This window comes from Callospermophilus lateralis, chromosome 13, assembly GCF_048772815.1.
Source record: "Callospermophilus lateralis isolate mCalLat2 chromosome 13, mCalLat2.hap1, whole genome shotgun sequence".
NCBI lineage: Eukaryota > Metazoa > Chordata > Mammalia > Rodentia > Sciuridae > Callospermophilus > Callospermophilus lateralis.
In genome coordinates, this window is record NC_135317.1 from 14,196,851 (window position 1) to 14,223,514 (window position 26,664).

At 33.8% G+C, this 26,664-nt stretch overlaps 1 protein-coding gene across 4 annotated transcripts in view; it reads right to left on the reverse strand.

Moving 5' to 3' along the window:
* Arid4b (AT-rich interaction domain 4B) overlaps positions 1–26,664 on the reverse strand; it is a 149,673-nt gene that overhangs the window by 55,314 nt on the left and 67,695 nt on the right. For all 4 annotated transcript variants that reach the window (XM_076873068.1, XM_076873067.1, XM_076873066.1 and 1 more), the window contains exons 3-8: positions 24,921–25,031; positions 22,207–22,272; positions 19,544–19,634; positions 16,062–16,141; positions 9,747–9,838; positions 1,736–1,874 (exon numbers count right to left, since the gene is read on the reverse strand). In XM_076873068.1, the coding sequence (XP_076729183.1) occupies positions 1,736–1,874; positions 9,747–9,838; positions 16,062–16,141; positions 19,544–19,634; positions 22,207–22,272; positions 24,921–25,031 (579 nt within the window). The remainder of the gene's footprint in view (positions 1–1,735; positions 1,875–9,746; positions 9,839–16,061; positions 16,142–19,543; positions 19,635–22,206; positions 22,273–24,920; positions 25,032–26,664) is intronic.

Genomic DNA, 26,664 nt, shown 5'->3' on the forward strand with positions numbered 1-26,664 from the left:
GCAAGTGGTATTCAGTGTAAAGGAAAACAAGATGACAATAATGGTTAGTGGATTCTCAACCGAGAAATTAAAAAATTAATTAAACACAAGAACAAAAAACTTTTACTTCATTCAATGGGGTCAATCCCTATAAAACATTTTGAACAATATTTAACATATAAAAAGTGCCACATTTAACAAATATGCTTTAAAGAATCCCATGAACACACATAAACTCCACTAAATGCCTTTAGCAGAAGAAAAATGCATTCTAAGGGAATTTGTTTAATTACTATTAGTAGGACAATAAAACATAAAACAGTGAATAATTTTTGACCCATTTTGTCTGTTGATATCTGAAAACAAAGTAATTGTTAGAGGTAAGAATGTTATCTGCAATGTACCCTTAATTCAGTCAACAGGTCTTCAGGTGAAAGGTCTATTAATAGGAAGTGTGTGGGGGACATAAATGAACCAATGGTCTTCAGACAAACTCATCAGAGGCCATAAATTTAGACACATCAAATTTTAAGAGTTCAAGATAATTCTGAAGAGATACTGACTATTCATTTCATTCTCCTGCTTGAAATTTAAAACTTTTAATAACTAGGCTGGGGATATAGCTCAGCTGACAGAGTGTTTGCCTCGCATGCACAATATCCTGGGGTTCAATCCCCAGCACGAGCCCCCCCCCAAAAAAATCTTTTAATACCTTATCCAATTATACCTTAAGGATGAAAAAAATGTATTACTGTCACAAGAGTTAAATCTTCATTAAAGTATAGCAAGACTGTTAGTAAAGTCTGTGTCTGCCTTAAGAACTACAAAATTATGATGCTGCCCACCAAAAGATTAGTTGAAAGCCAACCTAAGCAAGTCTTTGAAAGATACCGGTATGTGGATATGTGTTTTCTTTCTAAAAGTCAAAGAAAAATTATCTGAGGTTGGGGAAGTAGTTCAATGACAAAGTGCATGCCTCTCAGACAAGAGGTCCTGGGTTCCATCGTCAGTACTGCTGAAAAACAAAACAAAGCAAAAAGTCTTATACAGAACCCCTCCAACTTGCTACAGAGGCTAGTGGTTAACAACACCAACAAAATGAAGTTCAAAAGACTTTCTGTCATCTGCCATCGCTGCCTGAGCTGCATGGAACTAAAAACAAATAATCAGGATACTCCTGATGATGAAGCACTATCTTCTCAGAATTTCAGAAAGATAATGAAAATAGAAAATTCTACATAGTCAACCTATAGAACTGTAATTTGAGAGAAAACATGAAAGAGTAGGTAGATAAGAGAATTCACTATAAAGAAAGTCAGCGACTGGGTAATATGTAACTGCAGTTATGATTATGCAGGAAGTACCAAAAAGGCAAGATTAAGATCTAAGCAAATGCCCTGGTCCAGTAGGTATGGGGAAAATGGATGTCAACCAAGAAAGTGTTTTCTCTTTTTCAGTCAATACTTCATGGTAGATTTGGAGTTTTACATGTTTGCATTATTAATTTTCTACCTAAAATAGAGCAATATAAGTAATTGTCATATACCTAACTTCTAAGATCATCAAATTTTTGTTTTCTTAGATGTCATCAAGAAATCATTGTACTTAAAAACAATTTTGAAAGTAATCTTTGTGTGAACTTGATGTTAGAAACATTTCATTGTGGATCTATGACAAACACCAGTAAGAAAATCCACTCTTTTCCTCATAAATTACATACTTCAAAATTAAATTCTTCAATGTTGAAACTACTCACCAATGCTGGAAACCACAGTGCTTTCTTTTTATCCAAACTAACGTAATCTACACATACAACTTTGCCTAGTAGTTCATCAATTTGTTTCCTATCATCCTCATCTTCATCACTGGAGGATGATGAAGACTCTTCCTCTGGTCTAGAGAAAAAAAAATAAGATATTTCCATTTATCTTTAGAAAGAATAAACAGGTCAATGATGAATATAGTGTTTCAGACCTTTTATCAGATTTCCTAACACCTACAAAATGACAAATTTTAAAGTTTCCTAACTTTCTAAAGAGTAACAAAGTTTATCTTCAAAGAAAAGCACATCAAATTACTAAAACTCTTTCAAAATTATTTACTACTATTTTAAAAGATTAAGGGGGAACAACAGATGAGAATAACTGGACCCCAAATCCCCCAAAATTTGAAGGCCCCTATTAAATATCTCAATACTACACTAAAATATATAAGATCCCAGGCTGAATCTGTAGCTCAGTGGAAGAGCGCTTACCTAGCACATGTGAGGCACTAGGTTAGATCCTTAGCACCACGTATAAATAAACAAATTTTAAAAAAGGCATTCTGTCCACCTACAACTACAAAAAAAATAAAAAATAAAAATATATGTATATTAGATCCCAATCTCAGATTTTAGGAGTTCCGGAGAAAGTCATATTACATTCCCAGTATAAAGCTAAATTTTAAAAAAGGACCTGCAGATCTTTATGAAGTAGAGATTAGAATGGGGAGAGGAGGCAATCTGTAAGAGATCACCACTGCTATCCTTAGTATCAAACAAAAAATAGCTATTCATAAACTCTATATGGTTCTTTTGTATTATGTTTTAAAGATGTATATAGTAACATACAATACTGGGCTAGTAAATTAGAAAACTGTTAACTGACAGAAGAAAAAGAAAGGACCTAAAACCAGATGCTATGTTATCAATATTCAAGGTAAATAAAGTAAAAAGCAAATTTCAAAAAGAAAAACAGAACAAAATGTAAAACAAAAAGATATTCTACCTTATACCTGATTGCAAGAAAGTTCACAATCGGTGCTAACAAAAAAATTTCGAACTGACTGCTCAAAATGCCCAGAATAAGAAAGGACACTAAGAAATTTTGACTACATGAAAATATGTTCTTTATGTAAAATAAATATAAAATATGCTCTTTTATAACACAGAATAGTATCTAGCACTGAATATATACAATGATGAAAACATCTGAGATAGTTTACCTTTTTTTTTTTTGTCAATGAACTTGCTAACAGATTTACTACTTTAAAACTTCAAACATAATTGAGTTTGGCAGAATACCTGTTTAGCATGCTAAAGCCCTTCACTTCATCCATGGCACCAAAAACACCACCAAATTTTAAAGTGATTCATGTATTTGGTTGATTGGGACAAGTCCAGTAGATTCTGAAATTATCTTTGATATCTTCCCAAAGGGGTTACAACATCTCTTTACATGTATACATTTCAATATGAATATAAACAAAGCAAAAAATATTATAATAATCTGAGTGACATGGGAATAACAAAATTTGACTCTAACAATCAGCCAAGTAAATAACAAAGCAAAGTCGGCTATAGAGTAAAGTCCTATATTTCAAATAGCACTCGAGATTAATGCCCACTTAGAAAGCAGGTAGAAAGAAACCTAAACTCTCAACAAGCCTATTTATTACCAGAGCACGAGACTATACATATGGGTACACAACTTGGACTATAATGATTACAGATTTCCAAAGTCTGATTTCTCCTTCAGTAGAAGAGATTCTGAAGGGCAATGACTTTAATCTCTCCACCCTCTAATAAATATAAAGCACAACCAAACTTAACACCATCAATATTGCTATTCAAAAGTAGTCACTGAACTCTCATACTAATATCAGTTTGTGTATGCCCTTTATATCATTAGCAAGCTAGAAAATCCCAACACCATATAAACTATACATATGAAAATCTGTAAAATATAGAAAACTGAGTTTTATCGGGCAAGCAAATTTCTCTATCAAAATTCTGGCTTCTTCAGACTTAACAAGTATGAAGACTTCACACCCCAAAGTTATTAAAAAAAAAAAAAAAAAAAACTTTGTTGGTCTAGATCAACCTCATCCTTATCCTCCCCTCAACATTTCCTCCCACCATGAATCCTCCACTCTCTGGTATTCATTTTTTCTGCCTCTACTGGATTCAGTAACATCAATTTACTGTTATTTTTCTCATCTTAAAAATAAATCCTCGGCTGGGGTTGTGGCTCAGCAGTGGAGCACTCGCCTCGCACTTGGGAGACCCTGGGTTTGATCCTCAGCACCATGAAAAAAATAAATAAATAAAATAAAGGTACTGTGTTCAACTACAAACTAAAAACTAAATTTTTTTAAAAAAGAAAAAATCCTAATCTCATTTTTTTCCTCCAGCCCCTCTTACTTTATTCTCATGTCTTTTTGATCCTCCCCTCAAAACTGATAAATACCCATGAGTCTAAAATGTCCCCTCAGTAAGGCTGCCTTGCCTACCTTCTTCAAGTTTTCAACCTGCTCACCCCCTCCATCTCCCTTTACCCTGCTCTACTATTGTATAATTTACATATTGTCCAACTCCTCCATTAAGAAAATATAAGGTTAAAGGCAGAGAATTTTTAAAATAATTTTTTTTTTCACTGAAACAATCTGAAGTATTTCAACAGTGTTTGGCACAGCAATAAATATTTGATGAAATAAATGAAAAGACTTCCTTCTTTCTACTATAGTAATTCTGACTTTATTCTTTTTTTTTTTTTAAGAGAGAGTGAGGGAGAGAGAGAGAATTTTTTTTTAATATTCATTTTTTAGTTTTCAGCGGACACAACATCTTTGTTTGTATGTGGTGCTGAGGATCGAACCCGTGCCGCACGCATGCCAGGCAAGTGCACTACCGTTTGAGCCACATCCCCAGCCCCCTGACTTTATTCTTAAATCAAAAAATATATACATTCAGTGTAAATTATACAATTATGCCCATAGCTCCTTTCATACTTCCTTTTAGAGGAACATAGCCAGGAAATTGTTTATGTAAGGCAAGTACTCAATAAACTGATGAACTAAAATAAATGAGCATTAAAAATATATAAAGAGAGCTGGGGTTGTAGCTTAGTGGCAGAGCGCTTGTCTGGCACATGTGAGGCACTGGGTTCAATCCTCAGCACCACATATACATAAAATAAAGGTACTGTGTCCATCTAAAACTAAAAATATTTAAAATATGTGTGTGTGTGTGTGTGTGTGTGTGTGAGAGTGAGAGTGAGAGTGTGTGGGTGTATATGAGAGTGAGAGTGAGAGTGAGAGAGAGGGAGAAAGACTAGGGTTTTGGTTCAGTGGTAGAGCACTTACCCATCATGTGGGTTCCGTGCCCAGCACTACACTATAGACGTACGGCAAGGTGGGGTGGAGGAGACAGAGCAATTAAAGAGTCTACTTGGTCTCTGTTCACCTCCGACATTGCTTTTTCTTCAGTGGCAAAGTACTTATTAATAGAGTCACAAAAAAATAATGCCCTGGGCTGGGGCTATAGCTCAGTGGTACAGTGCTTGCCTCACACGTGTGAAGCACTGGGTTCGATCATCAGCACCACATAAAAAAAAACAAACCAAGATATTGTGTCCATCTACAACTAAAAAAAAAATATTAAAAAAATAATGCTCTGCCTCTATGAAATAAAATCTGATGCCACTGGAAACAAAGTATTTCATATTTACCATAATACTATAATAAATACTCAAAAATGATTGCACATCACTATTAAATAAGTTGTAAATCTAGAAAGAACTTCAGATAAGACATGGGCCAAAGAAAGGCAAATGGTAAGATGCAAATGAAAAACTGGGCTAGGAATTTCAGAGGATCAGTCTTTGAAATGTTATTCCAAATTCAATGATCCTTTATTATTTCAGGCTAGTCAATATCCATTTCGTACTTTGGATGTTGTAAATTAAAAGCCTATATAGTACCATGAAAACTGAGAATGTTTAACAGGTCTTAGATATTGAGAAATATGGAATATATGGACTTATACACTTAAAAGAGTTTGAATAATTTAAAAAAAGAAAAGTGTTCCAATTTTCTTCTCAATTTGTATTAAGAAGGAAACTACAGTTGGGAATGCAGCTCAAGTACAACATTTGCCTAGCATATGTGAGGCCCTGGGTTCAATCCCCAACACTGCCAAACATAAGAAAGAAAAAAGAGTTATGAAGGAAACTAGAATCCAATTCTCATTTCAAAATAAAGGAGTAAAAACACTTCTGGAATTAAACAGTGGTGTCAACCGTGTGATTCTGTGAATATACTAACAATCACTAACCGTATACTTCAAAAGGGAGAAGTTTATGGTGTGTGAATTATGTATCCATAAAAAATGTGTTAAGATTTGTAGACCTGTAAATACCAAGTTAAATCATTAGTTCATCAGGTTAATCTTAGCACTGTCACTGGGTAAAACATTTACTCATAAATAATTCCTTGTTAGCAAGAATCATTACTTCTGAAGGAGAAAAAGGTAAGAGCAAGTAGAGTGCTTTCCTACTATTACAAGTGCACATATTGTTTAGCCAAATTATTGGAAAAAACTGGGAAAGGGAGGCATTACAAAATTATGTCTGCCACATTGGGTATATACATGCTAATTAAAAAAGATCAATTAATTACTTTAAAAAATTAATGACAGAAGATGATCATTGTTAAAAAGAAAATAGGTGAACTTATTAGAATTAAAGGTAGAACATAAATGAAAGCCGATTACATGAAATATGTCAAAAATAATTCTGGAATAACAGGGGGCACATTAACTGGTGGTATGTACATTAGTAGCTGCTAAAAGAAAACAAAGGTAGTGATAGATTATTACAACAATGGAATTCTGGTAAAGAGACAATCTTATTTATCTTTGTACAAAAATATATTTTAAACAGCAATCAGAGAACCACAATGAAGATGTTTTTTAGTAGAGTATTAAAAATAGATATGAAGGTCAGATGAGCAGTCTTGAGATCCAGGTCTAAGACTTTGTGTAGAGAATGAGTTGGAAGAGACAGGAGAATGAAGTTGGAGGAATTAGATTGAAGGATGTGGGTAATTCAAACTGTGGTACTTGTTCATGATGCTTACACATCATGGTTCCAAACACTAAGCAAGCACAACATGTTCAGGTCCCTCGGCAGTGAGAACGACCAACCTCACTAGTAAAGGGGAAGAAACAGCAAGCAAAATAAGATCACAGATCAAAATGGGATTGATCCCCTACAAAAGCAATTCTCAATCTTTTATCTGACTTCATACCTGGCGTGTGTACAATACAATCCCAAGGCAAATCTCTCATTAAACACAGAGATTCTTAATAGAAAAACCTCTGACTTAGAATGTTTGCTAGAGTCTTTAAAAAGCAAAGATCAACTTGTTCCACAGCACCTACATACTTTATTCTCATATTCAAGAAAGGGACAACTCGGCTAACAAACCTAAGAGACTTTTTAATTTTATAGATTCTAATTTTTGATCATTTTTGTACATCAGTCTAAATGATACTCCATAATATATCTATTTAAAATTTAAAGTATGCTATAAACATTTTTTTCAAAATGGAAAAAAATTGAGATGTATAAAAAACTATTTTTCCTAAAATATATGTGAATGCTGTTAAAAGTTCAGATAATGCTAGGGCTGGAGCTCAGTGGAAGAGCACCCACCTAGCACATGTGAGGCACATGTAAAAATAAAGGTATTGTGTCCAACTACATCTAAAAATATATATATATTTTTAAAAAGTACAGATAATGCAGCAAAAACCAATACTTGCCTATTAGATGTAAATACTAGTAAGAAGAATTTTTATATACATGCATATAAACATATTTTCATATATAATGAATTCAGATGATACACTACCAATTCATCATGAATTTTTTTCTTCATGTAAATAACATGATGATGTGGGGCTGGGGATGTGGCTCAAGCAGTAGCGCGCTCGCCTGGCATGCGTGCGGCCCGGGTTCGATCCTCAGCACCACATACAAAACAAAGATGTTGTGTCCGCCGATAACTAAAAAATAAATATGAAAAAATTCTCTCTCTCTCTCTCTCTCTCTCTCTCTCTCTCTCTCTCCCTCCCTCCCTCTCTCACTCTCTCTTTAAAAAAAAAAAACAAAAAAAAAAAACATGATGATGATATTTACCTACTTCAGGGTGACCATCCCAAATCTAAAATGCTCTGAAATGAGAGCATTTTGAATTTTGGATGTTTAACCAGTACAGTCTACACAAATAATCTAAACTCTGAAAAACTCTGAAATCTGAAACATTTCCAGTCCCAAGCATTTTGGATAAGAGATGCTCTGTTTGTACTTACTATATTAACACACTCATGATATGAATTCAATTTCCATAACAAATCTAAAAAATAAGTAATACTAATATCTCAATTTTTATAGGTGAGAATTGAGACATGAAAAGATTCAGTAACCTGTTAAATATCACATAGCAAAAAAGTGGGAGAGTTAGAATTCAAGCCCACACTGGGTTCCACACTGGGCTAGATAATCAGAAATCATCAATAAAAAAATAATCTTAAATTTCATGAACCTAACTCACTACTCTGACATCATAAATCATAATTAAAAGTTGAGTAAAGGGCTGGGATTGTGGTTTAGCGGTAGAAGGCTCACCTAGCATGTGCAAGGCCCTGGGTTCCATCCTCAGCACCACATAAAGATAAATAAATAAAAAAGAAACATCAAGTCTACAAAAAAAAGTTGAGTAGAGAACTAGAAGAAGACTATAATGATCAGTGATATATAAGATCTTAATTCATAATTAAAGTCATTAATTTTCAAAGAGACATCCAAAGATATCACAAACCAAGTGCTTCAGTGAATACATTATGGCAACCTAATAGTCCTCTGGAAAAACTGAACGCATTATCACATCACAGTAACAGCTAATATTTATGACAGAGGTCTTTCATACTAATAATGCTATTATATATTTTTAATTTATTTTTCTGTCTCATTTTTTAAATGTCATACATATAAATAAGTTAACAATTACAACTGAGTATCCTAAAAATACTCAAATAACCAGTAATCTAAGTCACTAGTCAGAGAAATTATTCACGTGGTAACTAATCACAGACATGGTAGGAAAATGAGTAACATTAAGTATCTTTTCAATACAATAGTGTCTTCTAATTTTCTCCCTCAAATGAATATTTATTTAATATTACACATAATTTGTGCAGTAACTGAAGTACTCTAAGGAAAGAGTCCCTTAGTTGAACAGGAAACGGCTTATGGAGTAAGGGTGAGTTCAAGTCCTGGTTCTTCCTCTATTCCTTGGATTAGATATTTCGTTTCTCTTACGTTTATTTTCTTAATTTTAATAAGGATAACCTATCTTAAGGAGTTGCTGTAAGGCTGAAATTAAATAATTAGAGAAAGCGCCTACCCAACTATCTCCAATGCTCAGACACAATAAGAATTAATATCTGACTCAACATGTTGAATGAAAGCATTCACTTACACTGAAGGTTTTCAAAAATTAACTCAATATTTATTTTTAATATATTCCAACAATATGTGGCATGTCTGGTTTCAAGAAAAAAATAGGGAGACACAAAACGGTTTACATAAAGCAAGTAGCACTTCTGTTGAGAATTAAAGAATGAGCAAGACAGTGACGTGGAAGGAGGCACTAGAGATTAAAAAAACAAAAAAAGGCTGATAGAGATTATGGACTAGTTCCATTCTGAATATACCACCAAGATATACACAGGGAGAAACTGGAAGTAAATAACAGATGTTAAGGTTGGTAGAGCATAGAGGAGCTCAATTACCCATGCTGAGCAGTTTGAAAGCAGTATTAGATCTAAAATTACTATTTGATCTCATTAGCATTCTGCAAATTACAATTTAAAAATAAGAACTATTAAAACAATATTAGGAGAAATGAATTCAGGTTCAACTCAGTTATGAAAATGGACTTACATATGATTAGATCTTCTTCCTCTATTTGTTTTCTTTCCTATGACTGGAGTGCCAAAATGCTCAGGGTTGGTGAGTGGGAGCTGGTCTAATGTCTGTGGGTAAGAACATAAACCCATCACAAGTTATTACTTTGCAAATGCTTTCTTTTTAAACCAAATCAGTTTAAGATTATGCTCAGATTGCGAGACTAAATTATTCCCCAAGGAAGGCTAAAACCTAAAACACAACTTTCCTAAAGATAGAAAATTCTAGTTTCAAAGATATTAGAATCAAGATGAATGAGACCATTAATGGGTAAAAATGAAAAAGAAAATTGGCCCTTCTGTCTAGATGACTCATTACCTATTAGAAGGTTGACAGGCATCTCAGAATAATTAAAATACAAGAAAAAGTTAAAAAATAACTCGGGGAATATGGATGCTAGAAGTAAAATACCCATCAAACTCTTAGGTGGGTGTGTACTGTAGCTCAAATTTTCCCTTGTACATATGGGATTATAATTCATAAAATGATTAACAAGTAACACAAACACAAGTTAACTATGGAGATAAGCACCAACTGCTTTGAAATGGACTTCAGAGAAGCTGTATGATTATTTGGAAAATATAAGTATTTTAAAGAAAATTAAAACATTAGTTTTTCTAAATTTATTTTCCTTTCCTCTTTAATCTTCAGCAGCTAATATCATGATACTTCATATGAAAATGTCAACCAATAAATGAACATTTCTTTCTTATTATCAAGTGCATAGTTCACATCAACCAAAGTCCCTCACCCCCTTCCAAAAGTAATGATTTCCAGGAAAAGACTGATGGTTGAAGACAGAAGGAGGGGAGGAAAAAAATTAGTCTCTCTTGTTGTTTGTTTGTTTTGTTGGTTTTTGCCCTAACTTTCTCAGTATTAGATATCTCAAAAAAAATTTTCTTACAATTTGCCTGGCCTTTACTTCCTGAAAAGATTTGACATAAAATGCTATCAATTCAAAGATATTAAACTTGACTCTCTCAATATCAACTTTGACAATATGCCTACTTTCTCTACTATTTTTATCTCAAAAAACTCTTTTTGAGACTTCCAAGGCTAGTTTTCCTTCAGTGTCCTTTGCTATTGGAGATAATTTTATGAGCACCAAGAAAACAAGGGATTCCTGGGAAAATGGTCAGGATGGACATAAGGGTGAAGAACTATTGCATGTAGTAAATACACAGTATAGACTTCTTAAAGTTATAATCAAGAGAGTATAATAAAAGGTATCCATCGACTCTGATTTAAATATCAGGTATCTAAACAAACAATGCTAAATTTAAAAAGAAATTTTTGACTTCCATTTTTTAAATTGAGGTAACATTACTGAAAATAATGATAAACTGAACTGTGAAAGGGAAAGCATATTAATAATCTTAAGTGTATGACCCATTAAAATATATGTAAATGTGTTTAAGATATCTAGATATTCATCCAACAACAAAGAATATGATATATAAGAAAAAGGTACCAGCCATAAAGAATTACAAAAAGACTGATTCCCTCAAGTTAGGCAAATTTGTTAATTTTTATAGGGCAAAAAAAACCCCTCATCTTTCAAATTAAGTTGGTACAAAGGCTGATAGATATTATGGACTAGTTCCATTCTGAACATAGCACCAAGATATACACAGGGAGAAACTGGAAGTAAATAACAGCTGTTAAGGTTGGTAGAGCATAGAGGAGCTATTTGTAATACTCTGTACAAATGAAACAGGTATTTGAAAAGTATTGTTTAGAGACCAAAGCCATCCCAAACACAATATTTGCCAAACAGAAAGTCCTTAGAAGTTACTTTTTAACTACTAATTATACTTCTGAAGAGTGAAAATTTCAGAGTACTCCATTAGATAAATAGGGGGGAAAAATGCTCTGGGCTCACTTTATGCCAAGCTGAGAGCTGGATTAAATGCTTCTCTCCCTCCACAAAAACTAAGGCTGCTTTCTTGAAAGAAGAGATTTTTATTATGTGTTGTGATTTCTATTTTAAGAATCTGTTTGTCATTTCACTTTTCACAGGGAGAAAATTTCTGAAGAGTTGTTTAGGAATTACATATAGTAATTTTTCTTTTTAAAATTTTTCCAGTACTAGGGACTGAACCCATGGGCACTTATGACTGAGCTACCTCCTCAGCCCTGTTTATTTTTTATTTTGAGACAGGGTCCATGTTGCCTAGGCTGTCCTCAAACTTGTAACCCTCTGACTTCAGATGTCAGAGTTGCTGAGAGTATAGGCAGGCATGTGCCACCAATTCCACCACAGTAATTTCCAATTAAGAAACTACAATCTTTCTCTGGTATATAATGAAAAATACTAACAGTAAACAGCAATATCTCTATCATAGCCTCAATCCACGTCCAAAAAAGTAGTAGTATCTTTATTCAAGGGACAAAAGAGACTGGTAGAAAGATAGCATCTGCTTTGTGTCATATCTAAAGAGTAAACACCAGAGACTCTTGGAAGCTATCAGCACACAGAAAATCCCACATGTCTAGAAGGAAATGTCTATTTCCCTAAAATGGGATGCAGAAAATAGGGGACTAGAATTTTATCTAATCTTCTTGATAGAGTTTTTAATTGCATGTAGTAAATGCACAGAGAGCAAAGCAGATAAAAAAAAATCTGCTTTCAGATAATATACAAAAGTATGAATGCTCTGTAGAAATACCCCGATTTTTAAGCAGCAGTTAACATGCTCAATAAGCTGATTATGACTGAACCAACAATTTTAGAGTGGGAATTTGAAATGACTGAGGTACTTTTGTTCTCATCATGAAAATCTCAAATTTATGATTTTGTTGTGAAGTACACACTATATTAATGGCATTAATTAACGAAAATACTGTTGCTATAACATCCTTCCCAAGGCAAAAATGATACTGATACTACTCCAAATAGCTGTTCAAAAAGCTAAAGCATTTTTAGTATCAAAAATATCAAAGGCAGCCAGACACAGTGGCACATGCCTGTAATCCCAGCAGTTCAGGAGGCTGAAACAGGAGGATCTTGAGTTCAAAGCCAGCTTCAGCAATGGAGAGGCACTTGGCAACTCAGTGAGACCCTGTCTCTTGTATAAGAGGGCTGGGGGATGTGGCTCAATGGTTGAGTACCTCTGAGTTCAATCCAGGTACCAAAAATATATATCAAAGGGAAAGGAGTATATATAGATGGCAATTTAAATTCCCCTGTGTACATTCCTGACCATCTCTCTACAGGGCTTAATACACTCAGATTTTAAAATTATTTGATTAATGAATGTTTTCCCCCTCCAACAGATGTTATCTAAGTATAAATTCCATGTCTACATGGTTCACACTGAATCCTTAGCACAGCAGCTCCTGGCATGCTGAAGGATTTAAGGAATCATACCAGTGTACTAATTTTCCTCTCACAAAACATAATAGTATACAGCTGCATAAACATACAAGGTAAAACAGATCCTCCCCGAAGGTATAAAGGATACTCAGGTACTTGTTCATAATACTTCAATCTACATCTGTCTTATCTGACTTAAAATTATCCTGATTTTAAAATTTCAAGGCCCCACACATAATGTATTGAAAGCTAATGTGTAGAAAGCACTGCTGGGAAAAGGAAGGCCTATCAAGATGAGGAAAACATGGTTACTCCCCTAAAACAGCTACAATCTCATAAAGAAAAGATGATAAAACTAGGATAAACAAGGAAAGTGCCAAGGGATTCAAAGGATAAAGAGAACAAATTTGGGTAGAAAACTCATCAAAGACATCATAGAGGAAGAATCGTTTCTAGTGGGATTAAGAAATAAGGGAAAATTCCAACAAACAGAGGAGCGGGGCTCTGCAGGAACCAAGAAAAGAAAAATACAAAACATAATTTAGAAATACCAAGAAATCTAACAAAGGCAGAAGTACAGGAAATAGTAAAATGAGATGAAATCATAATACAGAGGACCTGTTCCAAATTCTAAATTTAAATGGGAATTCAGTCACTGAGGAAGCAAAAATATTTTCAAAACTAAACAAGAAACCCTATGAAGTCTAACAGTTTAATAGGTATGTCCCCAAAGAAACACTGTTCCAAATGGTGACTAGTAAAAATAAACTACAGTTTGGCCACGCTGTGCATCAATCAATATATATAGACAGGGCTAGAAATATAACACCATTTTAATAACATCTCACATTTTTAATAGCAAGCTACTGAGTTATACAACTTTGCAAACCCTGCATTCACTTTTTTTCCCCCACATATTTTTATTGGTCCATTATAGTTGTACATATTTATGGAATTTATTGTTACATATTCACATATGCACACAGTATAACTACATAATTTGGCCAATATCACTCCCCAGCAATGTCTCCCACCCCTATCCTTTCCTCTACTGATCTCTCTGAGTTCTATGAGATCCACCCCCACCTTTCTTTCCCTTTCTAGCCTCTGCGTCTGAGGGAAATCATACAACCCTTAACCTTCTGAGTTTGACTTATTTCACTTAACATTATAGTCTCTAGTTCCATCCATTTTCCTGCAAATGCCATAATTTCATTTTTCTTTATGGCTGACTAAAATTCCATTATGTATGTATACCACATTTTCTTTATCCATTCATCCACTGATGAACATCTAGGCTGGTTTCATAGTTTGGCTACTGTGAATTGCTCTGCTATAAACATGGGTCAGCAAGTGTCACTATAGTAAGATGGCTATTTCTTCTGAGTAAATTCTGAGAAGTGGTACAGTGGATCATACCGTGGTACCATGTCTAGCTTTTTGAAAAGACTCCACAGTGATTTCCATAGTGATTGTACTAATTTACAGTCCCACTAACAGTGTAAAAGTACTCCATTTTCTCAACAGCCTCTCCAGCATTTATTATTTGTATTCTTGATGACTGGCTACTCTTACTGATATGAGATATAATCTCAGTCTAGGTTTGAACTGCATTTTGCTAATTGCTAATGATGTTGAACATTTTATCATGTATTTGTTGGCCATTTGTATTTCCTCTTTTAAGGAGTCTGTTTAATTCATCTGCCCATTTATTAATTGGGTTAATTTTTTTGATGTAAAATTTTTGAGCTCTTTATTATACGTTCTAGATATTAATCCCCATTCTGTAGGTTCTCTCTTTATAATCCTAATTGTTTCCTTTGCTGTGCAGAAGCTATTTCAGTTGATGCTATTCCATTTATTAACATTTGTAATTATTTCCTGAGTGTCTGAGGTCCTACTGAGAAAGTCCTTGTCTGTGTCTAAAAGTTGGAGTATTGTTGCTACATTTTTCTTTCCAAAAGTTGCATAGTTTCTATTTTGAGTTGATTTTTGTGCAGAGTGAGAGATAAGGGTCTAGTTTCATTCTTCTACATATGGATACCAAGTTGTCCCAGCACCATTTGTTTAAAAGGCTGCCTTTTCTCAATGTATGTTTTTGGCACCTTTGTCAAATGTCATATGCATGTATCTGTGTAGGACAAACCCTGCATTCATGATACAACTTTAAAATGAAGAGTATGGCTTTGGTGCTAGAAAAGTAATGGTTTAGCCTGTTCTAGTCATCAGTTTCCTCACCTATAAGTTGGGGATAATAATAGTATCTATTATATAATGTAGCAAAAGTGATAACATATATTGATCTCTTAGCAAAGTCTCTGGGAATTATAAAACACTTCATTTATTCACATAACTAACAATTATTCAGTTCCCACTCTGTGCCAGGCAGTGTTAAGAAACTAGGAACAAAGTAGTAAAGATGACACAAAGTCCCCACTCTTGTAAGGAAGAAAGGCAATGAACAAAATATTAAGTGCATATACTTATTTTGAAGTCAGGGAATAAGTGTCATGTAAAAAACTAAATCAACCTAAAAGGATGAAGAGGAATGGGGGAGACTATTTTCAAAAGGGCAGTCTGGTAAGACTTCTTTGAGGTGAGGCTCTGACAAAGTTGATTGGCCATAGGTAGGTACTGTTGCTAGTATTTACACATCATTTACTCTTGACAGGATTCAAGTGGGCAATAAATCAGACATCTCTTTCTTATAATTATTGACAAGTTAAAGAAATGTATATAAAAGTGACCTAAAGATAATTACACAAGCTTACCACATTAACACGAAAATACTTGAACAACCAGGACAACAGAAATTGGTGCTCAAAAACAAGCCCATAAACACGTTTCACAGATGGCATTATAATAATACCATATATTAATAAATTTTTCTGATTAATAAGATTGATTAAGGAAGCAAAATTTACCCCTCAACACAAGATATTAAGATGTTCATTCATCATATGGTCACTACTTACTTCACTTTCAGCAAAATGCCTCTCTCCCTTCAGGCACAGTGAAGACCGTCTCAGTGTCTTCTCATCACCATCATCAAAAACTATGTAGAGAAGTAAAAATGGAAGCTACTGAAGAGTTTTTTGAAGATTAACAACAAAATGTAAAATCATTTAATTTTCTGAGTGGAACAGACCTGTTAACATTCATTGAAATTCAATGCACATTTTTATATTCTTTAGTGAATAACTTTAAATTCAGAGTTATGAAGTATATCTTTACCATTTCTAGTAAAAAAGAAGTATGCCTGAAATGAAACTATCTTCTCTGAAACAGGAAACACAAAATAAAAACAAGCTGGCATTTCAGGAGGAAATCATTTAAATGCTAACCAATGCTTATCAAGATAGCAAAGGAAAGGCAAGTTGTCCTACTGTAGTTACCAATAAATATTTACCTAAGCGACAGAAAGATTACAAACTCATACATTCAAACTGTTCCTACAAAAATGACTATTTTCATTATTTTAAGCAGGGTTTCACAGACTGCACCAGTGACATATCATACCAGATACTTCCCAGTGTGACTTGTTTATCCTGTGTACTTCAGGATATTTAGCAGCAGCCCTTAACTCTACCCACTAGATGCCACTAGTTCCTCCTTTCTAGTTGTCACAACCAAAAAATGCCTCTAGATTCTACCAAAGCTTCCCCTGATGGAGCATATTCAATCCCCTCCCTGGTTGAAAACTACACATTTAAAGTACTCAAATGTCTACTAAAATATGAGTAAATAAAGTGTTAACTAACTTGATTGTGATAATCATGTTACAAAATGTACATGTCTTAAATCATCATGTGTAAGACATCTCTTCATTCTTCTACATATGAAAACCAAGTTGTCCCAGCAGCATTTGTTAAAAAGGCTGCCTTTTCTCCAACGTATGTTTTTGGTACCTTTGTCAAGTGTCACTTGACAAAGTATGTAAGTATATACTTATATATTTCCTCATTAAGTATAAGTTCCATGTATAAGTTCAAGTTGAAAATCGTTGATTTTATTTGGAACTTAATACTTCCACAGAGCATAGGGACTAGGGATGTAGTTCACTGATAGAACATGGCATATATGAGGACCTGGGTTTGATCCTCGGCACCATAACAAAACACAATACAACAAAACTAGGGGGAAAAATTTTTTAAATAACAAAAACTAAAATATTAAAATATTCTAGCAAAACTACTGTAAATTTGTAAACATAGAATATATGTATATTTTCATGGGCTGGGGTTGTGGCTCAGTGGTAGAATGCTTACTTAGCATGTGTGAGGCACTGGGCTCAATTCTCAGCATCACATTATAAACAAATAAATAAATAAAGGTCCATCAATGACTAATAAAAATTTTTTAAAAAGGAATATATGTATATTTTCATGATAAATATAATTTTGGGCTACACTACATTCCTCAGAAATTATGGAAAAGAGTACATCTATTTTAGAGTTACCAAGATCGCAATCTTAGAAATTATACAGTTTCTGCCTACCTACCAAAATTAGATTCTTAGACATTAAGTGACACTTCACATTATGTGAGATTGGACAAATAACTCTCAGTACATTTTTTAGTGCTGCAACTGAGCCAATGCAGTGATAAAAGTGCCATGTTCAAGAAACTGACAACCACACCTAATTTCCACCTAGACTACACAGAATCATTTCCAGTACTGCAACTGACATCATAAAATATTTTGCTTATAGCAAAATGAAACATTTCCTTCTCTTAATTGTTTTTTCCTAATCCCACCAAAATATAAACAAACCTCACCCACATTATGTCAAAGCTCTATAGAATTCGGACATCTCCAAAGACATTTTACTAGATGTTTATTCTCATCTTTGAGGTTGTTTAAGAATAAGACTTACTATCATTTAATAAGTAATGCTGGAATAATTGGCTATCCATTAAAAACTAATGTTCAATCATTATTTTAGAATGTTTGAAAAAGTTGTGAGGAAAATAAAAAGCTATTTGTAAAACAAAAATAAAACTATGAGGAAGCTGAAAAACATATTACCAAACAGATCTGTAACACTGATAAAGGCCATTTTTTAAATTTTTTTATTTGTAGATGACACAATACATTTATTTTATTCGTTTATTTTTATGTGGTGCTGGGGATTGAACCCAGTGCCTCATGCATGCTAGGCATGCGCTTTACCACTCCAGTCCCTAAAGGCCTTTCTTAAACAAACCTCAGAACTAAAACTACAAGGGAAAAGGTGACCACACAAAAACTGTATGAAAATTTAAAGCAGACATCAAAACAGCAGAAGAAAAATATTTGCAATGAAAGGAGCAAAATGTTAAAATCTAGAATATCTGAAGAACTCACATCCTAAAAATAATAAGAAAAGATAAACCATCCCAAGAGGAAAAGGGAGAATGGGAAGGACAAGCAATTCACAATAGAGAAAACAAATAAAATGATGTCCCTTACAAACACATTATGAGAAGATGTTCAGTTTCATTAGTATTCATGGGAGAGGCATTAAAATAAAATGTCAAAATTGACAAAAAATTTTAAAAGACAAATATGAAAAGGACTGGGAAAACAGGTATACGCAGCATATCATACACTGTTCATGCGAGTCTTCTAAGAATGTAGTTTTCATTACTTAAGTTTTTAAAAGGACAGTCCTTTCAAACTATTTCTATTTCTCAGTGCACACCACTAGAAAAATATTATACATACAAAAGACAAATACACATACAAAATATATTCTACCCAACATTTACTCTAAGAGCAAGAAGACTGGCAAAATGGTAAGGGAAAATAAACTATAGTGCATGAACTACTATGAAATACAATAGTTAGAAGAAACTCCTGTTAAACAACAATGTGAATATCTAACACTATTAAACTCCATACTTACAAATGGTTACGATGAAGAAAACTCTATACGATATACTTTAAAGTAAACACTAAATAGAAACCCATTGCATAATATATGCATTAAATAATTTCAAATTGTTATGTATGTGTGTGTGTGTGTGTGTATACATCTTGTAAAAACGTTTTTCCATATATCACCACATAATTGTTTTATGAGCTTTTTTTTTTTTTTACAAAAAATTGGGTGTGACTATTATGTAAAGCTTTTTTTAAGAAACTTTTTTATTTATTCTAATTTGTTATACATGACAGCAGAATGCATTTCAATTCATAGTACACATATAAAGCACAATTTTTCATGTCTCTGGTTGTTCCATTATGTAAACCTTTTTCTTTTCAGTAGTGCAATTACTTAAAACTCATTTAATACTACACTGTCTTTGGTGCAAGATTAGGATGCATGGAATACTACTGAATATACATTAATGTGGTGACATGATTATGCAGTGAAGTAAGGTAAATTATCTAGAAAGATAATAACAATATTTTAAGATTAAGTTTTACCATATAATTAAAAACATATCATCAAAAGAAAAATTATTCTCTTACCTACAGTGTACCAACTTGCATCTGTTAATTTATTGATAACTGCTTCTTGATACACACCATCAAGATTCTTCACTTCCACAATAGCTCCTACCTAAAATATTTTTAAAATGTTAGAAAAACTTTCTAAAGATAAATAAACTAAACCATGGCTTCCTTTTTTTTTTATTTTAAATGAGTGCACAGTGGTAAAGAATAAAATGACTACTGAACTTGATTTGTGTTAAGATACCAGCAATTTTACCCACCAACAGGTTTGTAACATCAATGAAATGTTGACATAGCAGAAAAACATACTTGAACAACTAAGTATTATTACAAAAACAGTTTGGACTGATATTGTGCCTCAGTGGTAGACCACTTGCCTAATACATGTGAGGCACTAGGTTCCTTCCTCAGCACCAAGTAAAAAAATAAATTAAATAAATTAAAAAAAAAAAACAGTTCTGCTCTTATATCCTCTTAAAGGGTTGTGGGAACCACAAAGGATCATCAAACTACTCTTTTAAGAACCATTGCATATGAAATTGACAATTGAAAAAAATAGCTCTGAGGTTCCTAAAGGGATAGTATGTTCCACTAATGAGAGCAATTTATTTTCCATCTGATCATTAAATGCTGATAATTATATGATCTTTATACAGTGATAATAAAAATAAACTTGTTCAAAGAGACTGTTAACCCCCAACTATGCCCAAGAAAGAAAAGAGAACTCTGAGGAATTAACAGGACTTTATAGATTAAATGATTATGATCAGTAAACACCATTGTTATTTTTTATTTGTTAAATGCCCTAGGAATTATTTCCATATAAGCTCATTACTGAAAATGTGTTGATATCAAATGACCATCATTTTTGGTAGACTTATTTCTTTATCGAAATGCTGACACTCTACTAGGTGATAGAAAGTTACAAAGGACATTAAGGAACAATCAAACTCTAGAGAAAAAACAACAAAAACCAAAACCACAGGTAAGAAAAGCAATTCAGCCAGGTGTGGTAGCACATGCCTATAATCCCAGTAGCTGAGGAGGCTGAGGCAGGAGGATCACAAGTTCAAGTTCAGCGTTAGCAAATGAATGAGGGTCTAAGCAACATAGTGTGACCCTGTCTCAAACTGAAAAATAAAAAGGGGTGGGGAGGGAGCTCAGTAGTAAAAGGTCTCTGTGTTCAATACCCATTAACCCTGCCTCCTAAAAAAGAAAACCATTTTAATAATCTTGAGACCAAAAAGTGGTATGTTTGCGTGTCAAACTCAAAATAGTCTTTTAAGTCCTAATCACAAACAAAGGAAATTTTAATGTAGGAAAACTAAATGAACAAAATAAATCAACTATACCACTATCAAGGAAGCTCGGGGTCAAAGCAGAGAAGAAGGCTTAAAGCTACAAAATAGCTGTCTTTTCTATTCCTGTACAACAGAACTTCATAGTTAACACCTGTGTGTCTATGCCAAGCCAACAGGACAGTCAAGCAATGAAGAGCCATGCTCCTGTGCTTATGAGCCAAACACAAACACAGCATGGATATGTATGTGTACTAAATGTACAGAAGGGAAAGTTTTTTGATGATCAGCTAAGACCCTATTAGAACTCTGGTACAGCCATTACTGACTGAGACTGTGGCCTAATTATTTCACCTTCCCTTCAGTTTCCGCTTCCCTAAAAAGCTGTTATGATAAATAATATGTGCAAAAAGACTTAGCACAGTACTAGCCCATACTGGTGGGTAAAGAAATGGTGGCTTAATGTCACACTACAAAAGTACATGTTTTTGGTCTTTTGTCCCTGCAAGAAATAAACATGTATATGAATATTCAAGATGACACCTATAAAATAGAAATGACTGGAAATAAATTTTTACAAGGCAAGAGTAAAACCAAAACAAAACAACGACCACCAAACTTAAGGAGTTTTAATCCTGCACAGTACCTACTATATATGCAAAATATTAATGCCCTAGGGGTTGAATTAAGTCTTAAAATTGAAAAACTATAAACACATCTATTTCTGTCTCAAAATTACAGCTTCAACAGTTAAAAAAATTTTTCTTATATCTACAAATATATTTCTTCAATACTCTTAACATTTCTTAAATTCTCCTAGCCAGGCCAATGACCATTTTCAGACATTTCAACGGGCAAAAGATCACAAAGTGGCTCCTCACATGTTCTAGGCTTGCTTACTGGCACAAAGTAACATTTATTTTACGGGTCAATGAGGAAAAAACGAAAGCAAAGAAATAAAATTCCACAGCTTTTAGTAGGAACATGCTCATTATTTACAGCTGCCTAGTGACTCTTAGACTTCATTTTCCAGCAGGTACTCCAAAGAATTAAGAGCTCTGAGTTCTAGTGTTTTAAGTTTCTCATGCAAAACGTTCATCAATGATCTCTAGTTCATCATCTCTCCATCATGGAAAAGTCCATCATCCTGGAGAATGAAAGCACTCAATGCCTTCTGGACATTCATATTTCATTTATGAACACAATATTAGTTTTTACTGACATATTAGCTATTTTTAATGTTAAAGCTATTTTTTTCTACTACTCAATTTTTAGATAAAAGTATATATTTTATTAATTATAAAACAAAGTGAACTAAAAGAAAAAGATCACATATTTCTGTTTTCCAATCACAGAACTGATAATGAACAAATCAATTACCTTCAGTGGGCCCTTTATATGGTCATCCTGAACTTCTACTGTTGAAGAATCATGTCTAAAGGTCACCTAGAAATTATAAATTTAATTAGCCAACAACAATAACAACAAAAATCAAGCAACATAATCATATATTTACATTAATTGTTCGTTTCTGTTATAAGAAGTACAAACTAACAATTGCCTAATTTAAATGAGATCCCAAATCCTAAATGGATTAACTGAAATCTTTTGACAGCTGGGCACAGTGGTCCATGCCTGTAATCTGGTAACTTGGGAAGCTGAGGTAGGAGAATGGCAAGTTTGAGGCCAGCCTGGGTGACTTAGCAACACCCTGTCTCAAAATAAAAAGGGCTAGAAATATAGCTCACTCCATGGTCAAGGACCCCTATACCACAAAAATTAACTAATTAATTAAAATAAAAAATAAATCTGAAAGACAGCATAGAGACCTTCAGCTATTAGAGGTTATATAATTTTGTGAAGGCTTAGCTTAATAATAAACGGTAGCCACAAGCATTTACCGAGAGCTAAGCATCACACTCAAGGGGATGTAGCTCAGTAGTAGAACATTTGCCTAGCAAGCATGCAATCCTGGGTTCAATCCCAATACTGCCAAAATGAATCAATCATCAATCAATCAATCTCCAAAACAACCCTTTTAGGTAGGTCTGAGTATTTCCAGTCTGTAGATAACAAAACTCAGGACTAGTCCGAGCTCATACCTAGTACATGGTGGCACTAAAGTTCAATGAGCTCCAGAACTTTACTGTACTTTATGTCAGTACTACAGAAATCAGAAAACAGAAAACCAAACATGAACACACTTAAGTTAAACTAAAGGATTCAAGTTTGAATATTTAAATTAAAGGGTTTATGTTGGAATGTTTAATTAGCTGGCGAAAAACACGATAGTTTCCACTGTTCAGTACAGAAAAACTTGTTTTTTCTTACACAAAGCAAAACAGTTCTTAAAAGGATTGAACCATCATTATTTTCTTATCAAATTTATGTGATTATCAAACCAGCTATGAAAGTAGCTGCCTAGTGGCATCCCAGGCATTTCTGTGTCACCAAGCATCACCACTTTACTTAAATCATCTTCACAGGTATCTGTATGTATTCTTCACTTAAACCATAAGCCACTGGCAGATGGGAGGTCTTAACACTAGAGTTTTGTTCCTTTTATTTAGATCAAGAAATGGCAGGAATGCTAGATGTCATCTTAGCTAAGATGCAAGTTGCTGGTAAAATTCAGACGATAATTCTTGGGCCAAAGCACAGGTCCTGGAATAACAAGGTTCCTGCCCCCAGAGCATGTTTCTTCTAACAGAGTTGTTGTGTGTCCCCAGCTCTCCACCAGAAGGGAGGACCTTTGTCTAATTCACAGGAAGGTGTTACATGTGCTAAAAAAGTGAGAAAACTGGTAAGTGTTTTTCTCTTCAACTCTAGTATAGTGCAAGTGTTTAGGGAATACCAGTGTGTGAAGTCAGAAGAAGAAACATCAGTACTTCCAAAAAACCACATTATAAGTGAACTGTCAGGTGCAGACTGGAAAGCAGAGGCACCTGGGGGCCAAGATCGGCATCTTACAGGTCTATAGCTAATTCTAAGGCTTTTTCAAATGGTTCTTAGACAAGAGCATAATGAGTGAGGAACCCAAGCATGCAACATGGGAAAAGCTACAGAGGAGAATCAGATATTCTCCACAGGAAGCAAAACACCTCTGCAGCCAATGGTTGACATATCTGCTCATCTAGATGATAAATCTCTGGAGGACAGAGTTCAAGTCTCATTCTTGTATCCCCACACAGTCCTTCCCACTAAGTTTCATAAATATGGTTTACTAATCAATATATTATAATATCGACATTCAAATATTTTTACTTGTCTTGCATTTTTCAAAAACAGAGACATATTTTTGTTATTAAATATAGGTGGCCCGTGTATTATTCTTTCTCTTTTTCTCCTTTCTTTGTGGTGCTGCAGACTGAACCCATGGCCTCACTTAGGGTAGGTGAATACACTACCACTGAGCTATACTCTTGTTTTTAGGGTGAAAAAATCTGGCTATATTCCTCACACTGGTCTCCAAACTCCTAAATGTGATTCTGCCTCCTTCTCTTGGAGTAGCTAGAACTATAGGCAAACACTACTACTATCATGATCATTTATTAAAATAAAAGCAATTACATTTCTTTTTGTCTGATATTTGAGATAAAACTCATATAACTTTAGATTTTTCAAAAAAGGCAGAAGATAAAGAATCATCAACCAAATGAATCTTATCTCATCATTAAGATACTATCAATTATGAGTCACAACCGAAGCTCATGGTTAAAATTGGCAAACTGTTTTGCTATAATGGCCTTGGGGAAATAAATCACCACCCTCTGTGATCCTCAATTTTCCTATAATAAAATTAAGACGACTTGTAACATCCTTCCCAGCACTAAAACACTAACATTACATACAATAACAAATCCATTGTAAAATATCAACTATGAAATCTAACTTTATTCTAACTGCAATGCTTTTTTTTTTAATTTATATTTTTTTTTGCAATGCTTTATAATAATACTTATTTGGGGCTATTTTTACAACCATTACTCCAAGAAACTCATTTGGCAGAAAAATAACTCTTAGATATACTTACCCAACAAGAGTTTAAATATCAATACTGAACATATAACTTACAAAAACTACAATTACTTTACCTTGACTTTGACAAGCCTTTTTGCTGTCTTGATCTTTGCTTCACAAAAGGCTCCTCTGTATTTAGCACTCACATCAGTGCCCACTGTCAAATAGGGAGGCTCATCAAGGGCCTAAACATGCAAAGAAATATAATTAGACTCAAACTGCCAAGTTCCTTTCCAAAAATCAAAATAGTGAATCCAATCCTATTATAGCTATTAAGCTAACAGAATTATATTTTACTATACATCTATAAAATAAAAATAATAAAATATGTACCATAAAACCTACTTAAATATATTAAACATCTATCATGTAAAATAGAAGAGCTTTTTTTTCCTATTGAACACATATAGTCCCTGATATGAACTAGCTCACTTACAAGGTATATCCTTCCATTTCCACCTCCAGTCATTCATTTACTCACTAAAACACTGATTTGTTATATGATTAAAGAGAAGGATCCATTTGCTAGATGGCAGATCCTTGAACCTCAAAATCTGAAAAAAATATATATATCTTCTAATATTTCAGGCTATATCTGAAGATTCAACCCAAATTCAGAATAGCTGTTAGATGTACACACAACGTAAGGTAAAACAGTATAAAAGGAAAGGAAAATAAATGTATTCAAACTACTGATGGAAACTATAAGAAAATCCAAACTGAGACATTTCCAATAAACTGTTGTCAAACATCTCAAATGCATTCATATAGGTTCAAACTATTTACTCTTATATTTCCTCATTTGTGATTGTGTTTATAACAGCCCTAATCTAATTACTTTTACCTTTTACAATCAGAGAAATTTCTGCATAGGACCCATTTATTTCTAAGGAGTTCTGCTTGTATAAACCAATTCCATAGCCAAAGGATGATTATGTAAACGGTTTTTGCCAAAGTGTTTTACAAGAAATATCTCAAGAAGCTCCATCAAAAAAGAAAAAGAGGGGTTGGGGTTGTTGCTCAGTGGTAGAGTACTTGCCTAGCAATATGTGAGGCAATGAGTTTGATTCTTACCCCAGGCCCAAAGTAATAGAGCTACCTGGCCCACCATGAACTGAAGTCTCTGAAACCAAAACCAAAGTAAATTTTTCTTTCTAAGTTGTTTTCCCCAGATATTTTGTCACAGCAACAAAAAGCTGACTAACACAATGAACAAAAAATAAAGTAAAATAGATCTGTATGATTTCACATTTCCCTTGCCACCCGCCCCCCTCCTTTAATGCTGATCCTGGTGGTGCACCTGTAATCCCAGCTGCACAGGAGGCTAAGGCAGGAGGATCTGATGTTCAAGCCCAACCTGGGCAACTTAGGCAAGACTCTGTCTTAAAGTAAAATAAAAAGGAATGAAAAGAGGCTCTGTGCTTGCCTAGCACCTAGGAGGCATTGGGTTCAATCCCCAGCACTATGTACATGTACACACACAAACACACACAAAAAAAAAAATTTCAAGAAGCAACATTTCAATTTAAATGACTATTCACACCATAAATTATGCAAATTCAAAGTTAAATCACTTTCTTCAGTTTTTTTCAAATAATGTCAATAATCCTGAGAATTCAGAGTTTCTCAGTACTAAATCTAATGAGAAAAAAAACACAGGATAACAGGTAATATGTATTCCTTTAAAATGTTATATATTTTCCCCCTGTAGAAATGTGGAAATAACCAAGGACACATTATAACGTGTATGGGGAAAAGAGTTTATCTAATAATAAAAACAACTGTTAAGAGGAATTAAGGGAATAGAACAAGGGAATG